The 5,256-nt window shown below is 56.8% G+C and overlaps 1 protein-coding gene across 1 annotated transcript; it reads left to right on the top strand.

The window, feature by feature from the left end:
* The first annotated feature begins 254 nt into the window (after positions 1 to 254).
* On the top strand, positions 255 to 4,690 carry KPNA2 (karyopherin subunit alpha 2). Its single transcript, XM_072131657.1, has 11 exons — positions 255 to 345; positions 1,389 to 1,493; positions 1,568 to 1,708; positions 1,901 to 1,989; positions 2,359 to 2,627; positions 2,746 to 2,840; positions 2,919 to 3,182; positions 3,273 to 3,506; positions 3,723 to 3,905; positions 3,980 to 4,129; positions 4,204 to 4,690. Exons 2-11 carry the CDS (start codon positions 1,425 to 1,427, stop codon positions 4,294 to 4,296), a joined length of 1,587 nt encoding a protein of 528 aa, XP_071987758.1. The 5' UTR covers positions 255 to 345; positions 1,389 to 1,424; the 3' UTR covers positions 4,297 to 4,690.
* Positions 4,691 to 5,256: the final 566 nt, after the last annotated feature.

Genomic DNA, 5,256 nt, shown 5'->3' on the forward strand with positions numbered 1-5,256 from the left:
TGTGAATGCCACTGATTGTATGGTGATCAGACTCTAACACAGGAGCTGACAATCTGATTGTAGGGTGAGATACAAGAGGTGGATGTGATTGTGTGATGACTAGATAATCGGCTGACGATCTGCTCGTACGACGAGGTCACTTCCTTGTATGACAGTTAGCGCCGCGTGAGCTGCATTTTCGGCCGAGACTCGGGGGGTTAATCTCGCGGGACTCGGGCCGGCTTCTTTTGAAAGGACCAATGAGAGCGCTGCTATTCCACGAACCGTCCAATGAGCGCTCGGCTGCTCCGGACATTTAAACCGCGGTCGCCGGGAGCACGCGACACTCCGCACCGGGAAGAGAAGGTGAGAGGAGCGGCGGAGGTGTGCGGGGCGCCCCGGGGCCTGGAGCACTCCCGAGACCCCCGGGGGACCCCCTGTGCCTGGAGATATAGGGGGGAGATCTGTGGAGACTGGGGGACCCCCTGTGCCTGGAGATGTAGGGGGGGGGGGGGGATATGTGGAGACTGGGGGACCCCCTGTGCCTGGAGATGTAAGGGGGGGGGGGGGAAGCTGTGGAGACTGGGGGACCCCCTGTGCCTGGAGATGTAGGGGGGGGGGGAGCTGTGGAGACTGGGGGACCCCTGTGCCTGGAGATGTAGGGGGGGGAGCTGTGGAGACTGGGGGACCCCCTGTGCCTGGAGATGTAGGGGGGGGGAGATCTGTGGAGACTGGGGGACCCCCTGTGCCTGGAGATGTAGGGGGGGGAGCTGTGGAGACTGGGGGACCCCCTGTGCCTGGAGATGTAGGGGGGGGGGGAGCTGTGGAGACTGGGGGACCCCTGTGCCTGGAGATGTAGGGGGGGGGAGCTGTGGAGACTGGGGGACCCCCTGTGCCTGGAGATGTAGGGGGGGGGGAGCTGTGGAGACTGGGGGACCCCCTGTGCCTGGAGATGTAGGGGGGGGGGGAGCTGTGGAGACTGGGGGACCCCCTGTGCCTGGAGATATGGGGGGGTGGGTCCCTGTAGTTGGGGGATCCCCTGTGCCTGGAGATATGGGGGGGTTGGTCCCTGTAGTTGGGGGATCCCCTGTGGGTGTAGTAAGCCGCTCCACATGTCGTCCTCGCAGCGTCTTTGTGTTATGGGACGGGGAGGCGTCTGCTGATTCCTCCACCGCAGCAGGAAAGGGGGGGAGGTGGACGGTCATAGACTCCAACACTGCTTGCTGTCAGTGGACAGAGCAGTGTAAGGGACTGATCTCACTTCTGCAGCTGAGGGTTTGTTGCAGTGGCCTCCTCTGAGCTGGACACTTTGTGTAGCTTATGACGCTGTAATCTTCCTGGGGGGCAGTGTGCGCCCCTGTATGTCCACAGCTGAGGGTTCGTGTTGACGTCTCCTTCTCCCCTGACAGATCTGTTTCTTGTTGCTGTAACTTCACGCTGTGATCATGTCCAACAATGAGAATGCCGCAGCCGCTCACCTCAACCGCTTCAAGAACAAGGGCAAGGACTCTACGGTAAGTGGCCCCCGCCATGGCGGGTGGGTATGGGGGTCTCCCCGCACCAGGCCTGACTCTGATTCCCTCTCCAGGAGATGAGGCGGAGGAGGGTGGAGGTGAACGTGGAGCTGCGCAAGGCCAAGAAGGACGACCAACTGCTGAAGAGGAGGAACGTCAGCTCCTTCCCCGACGAACCGACGTCCCCCCTGCAGGAGAAGAACCAGAACGGGCAGGTGAGGACGGCTGCACTGACACACTGTACCACACTCCAGATGTGGACAGTCTGCTCCATCATAAGGGGCTGGGGGTCTAGTACACTGCTCTGCTGGGAGGTCAGGGGTCACAGGACCCATAGTGGGGAAATGACCTGGACAAGGGGCTCTGCAGATAAGTGGCTCCCGTCATGACCTGGCTCCTTCTTGCAGACCTCGTCCCAGTGGAGTGTGGAGGAGATTGTCCGCGGAGTGTCCAGTCCCAGCATCGAGGTCCAGCTGCAGGCCACCCAGGCTGCCAGGTGAGTCCAGACCCCTCCGGCCCGGGTTCTGGTGCCGCCCTGCATGTCCAGGGATATAACACCAGGATCCCAGAACTTCCAGATCGCTTAGATCCAGTCCCTGGTGCCACTGCTCCGATCTGATGGGGTAGGGGTCTCTGCCCAACTAATAGACCTTTCAAATCTTCACAACTAATGCTCTGCCCAATTGTGATAGACCCTCCCCCCCCCCCCCCAACCTTTTACTCGGAACTGATGGGGCTCTGCCCAATAGTAATTTTTGTACCTAGTGTGGACCCTCAGTAACTTTGTAGCCCCCCCATGTGGTGGTGCTCTGCTCACAAGGGGTTGATGCACTCCGTCACACTTGCCTATGGTTTCCTCTTGCAGGAAGCTTCTGTCCAGAGAGCGGGAGCCCCCCATTGACCGCATCATCCAGGCCGGCCTGGTCCCCAAGCTGGTGACCTTCCTGGGCATCGCAGACTGCAGCCCCATTCAGTTTGAGGCCTCGTGGGCTCTGACCAACATTGCGTCTGGAAACTCGGATCAGACCCGAGCGGTGGTGGACGGTGGCGCCATCCCAGCCTTCATCTCCCTGCTGGCCTCTCCTCATCTTCATATCAGCGAGCAGGCGCTATGGGCCCTGGGAAACATTGCAGGTGAGAGGTCCTGCTGCAGCGCCCCCACAGGGGATAAGCTGCGTTACACTTCATTCCCTGCACCCATGGGTGCACATGCTCATTCTCGGGGCCACTAACCCTCCTCTTCCTCCTGCAGGTGACGGTTCTGCCTACAGAGACCTGGTAATTAAGCATGGAGCGGTGGAGCCCCTGCTGGCGCTGCTCGCTATCCCGGACCTCTCCTCTCTGCCGGTAAGATTGTCTCCATGTATAGGACTGTAGCGATAAAGGAGACCCTTCCTGGTGTGACCCCTCTCCCTCCATTTATAGACCGGTTACCTGCGCAACGTCACCTGGACTCTGTCCAACCTGTGCCGCAACAAGAACCCCGCTCCCCCCCTGGACGCGGTGCAGCAGATCCTGCCCACCCTGGTCCGGCTTCTGCACTACGATGACCAGGAGGTCCTGGCCGACACCTGCTGGGCCGTCTCCTACCTCACCGATGGCGCCAATGACCGGATTGATGTGGTGGTGCAGACCGGGCTGGTCCCCAGGATTGTGCAGCTGCTGGGGTGCAAGGAACTGACCATTGTGGTAAGTACTGGGCACATCTGAAGGGGTGGGTGACCCCAATAAACACTGGACTGTTCCATCCATGGAGCTCATGGTGGCCTTTTCTTCCAGACTCCTTGTCTCAGGACCGTAGGGAACATTGTGACGGGCACAGACGAGCAGACCCAGGTGGTCCTCGAAGCTGGCGCCTTGTCTGTCTTCCCAGAGCTCCTCATCCACCACAAGAACAACATTCAGAAAGAAGCTGCCTGGACTCTGTCCAACATCACAGCCGGGCGCCAGGATCAGATCCAGGAGGTGGTCAACCACGGGCTGGTCCCCTACCTTGTGGACATCCTCAGGAAGGTGAGTCCTCCATGGCTTCTATAGGGAGGTTGGTGGTGGATCTCGGCTCTGCTGCTTCCATTAGTGGTTACTGTACCTGGATGTGTGTGAGATCCCTGGTGCCACCAGCAGGGGGAGCTCTACAGACCTAATGAAGTGTATGCAGTGAGCGCCCCCTAGTGGCAGCAGAAACAAGTGAATTTTACAAATTGTAACTTTTGGCCCTTTCTGCTTTAGGGTGACTACAAGACACAGAAGGAAGCGGTCTGGGCGGTCACTAACTACACCAGCGGGGGCACCATCGACCAGATCATCTACCTGGTGCAGTCTGGCATCATCGAGCCTCTGTGTAACCTGCTGTCAGCCAAGGACAGTAAGACGGTGCTGGTCATCCTCGACGCCTTCACCAATATCTTTTCGGTAAGGGCGGTGCTCCTTGTTCAAGGGGGGGTTCCCCAGTGGTGGGTCCTGATTAACCCTTCCTCTTCCTGCAGGCGGCCGAGAAGCTCGGGGAGACGGAGAAGCTGTGCGTCATGGTGGAGGAGTGCGGCGGCCTGGACCGCATTGAGGCCTTGCAGTCGCACGAGAACGAGCAGGTGTACAAGGCGTCGGCCGCGCTCATCGAGAAGTACTTTGCTGTGGAGGTAAGTGGCTTCCCACAATGCACTGCTGCCGTCCATGGGGTTAATGGCAGGTGGTAACTCTTTCTTCCTTGCAGGAGGATGAGGAGGAAGCTCTGGCCCCTGAAGTGACGGAGGAAGGCTACAACTTCCAGGTCCCCAGCGGCACGCACACCACATTCAACTTCTGAGCACTTTGCCCCTCGGACTCTGTACAGACTGTGAATCTCTGCGTCTCTGTAAATAACTTGTTATGTCTTTTTCTGAACCCCTCCCCTTTGTATATGTTCTTCCTATCAACCCCTCCCACTTATATTTGTTCTTGCAGACTCCTCCCCTCACACTACGTCTGCGCTCAATTTCGTCATTTTATAAACATTTCAGCCCCGCGCTGACCTCATCACTGAGGGGAATTGGAGCCATAACCCCCACGTTCCTCCTGTAGAGAGGAATGGGTTAATGGCTGGTCCTACTGACTGGGATCCTGACCCCTGGGTGCAGAGCTCTCAGGGGTCACTAAAGTTTACAATGTGACTTAAGGAAGTCCTTTATTAAACGTGAATAATAAAACATTTTGTAACTTAATCAGAATTGTGTCTTATCTGTGGGATGGGTCCTGGGATCAACCCAGATTACAGTGACTGAGCGCAGCTCCGGAGTATAATGCAGGATGTAACTCAGGATCAGTACAGGATAAGTAATGTCATGTATGTACACAGTGACTGCACCAGCAGCAGAATAGTGAGTGCAGCTCTGGAGTATAATACAGGATGTAACTCAGGATCAGTACAGGATAAGTAATGTCATGTATGTACACAGTGACTGCACCAGCAGCAGAATAGTGAGTGCAGCTCTGGGGTATAATAAAGGATGTAACTCAGGATCAGTACAGGATAAGTAATGTCATGTATGTACACAGTGACTGCACCAGCAGCAGAATAGTGAGTGCAGCTCTGGAGTATAATACAGGATGTAACTCAGGATCAGTACAGGATAAGTAATGTCATGTATGTACACAGTGACTGCACCAGCAGCAGAATAGTGAGTGCAGCTCTGGGGAATAATACAGGATGTAACTCAGGATCAGTACAGGATAAGTAATGTCATGTATGTACACAGTGACTACACCAGCAGCAGAATAGTGAGTGCAG

The sequence above is a fragment of the Engystomops pustulosus genome, unplaced genomic scaffold (assembly GCF_040894005.1).
Source record: "Engystomops pustulosus unplaced genomic scaffold, aEngPut4.maternal MAT_SCAFFOLD_117, whole genome shotgun sequence".
Lineage (NCBI taxonomy): Eukaryota > Metazoa > Chordata > Amphibia > Anura > Leptodactylidae > Engystomops > Engystomops pustulosus.

Bases quoted from the DNA above. Each gene is read 5' to 3' on its own strand.
- KPNA2 (XM_072131657.1), top strand. From the start codon at position 1,425: ATGTCCAACAATGAGAATGCCGCAGCCGCTCACCTCAACCGCTTCAAG. The intron at 3,183-3,272 runs GTAAGTACTGGG...CTTTTCTTCCAG, and splicing joins GCAAGGAACTGACCATTGTG to ACTCCTTGTCTCAGGACCGT. The intron at 4,130-4,203 runs GTAAGTGGCTTC...TCTTCCTTGCAG, and splicing joins AGAAGTACTTTGCTGTGGAG to GAGGATGAGGAGGAAGCTCT.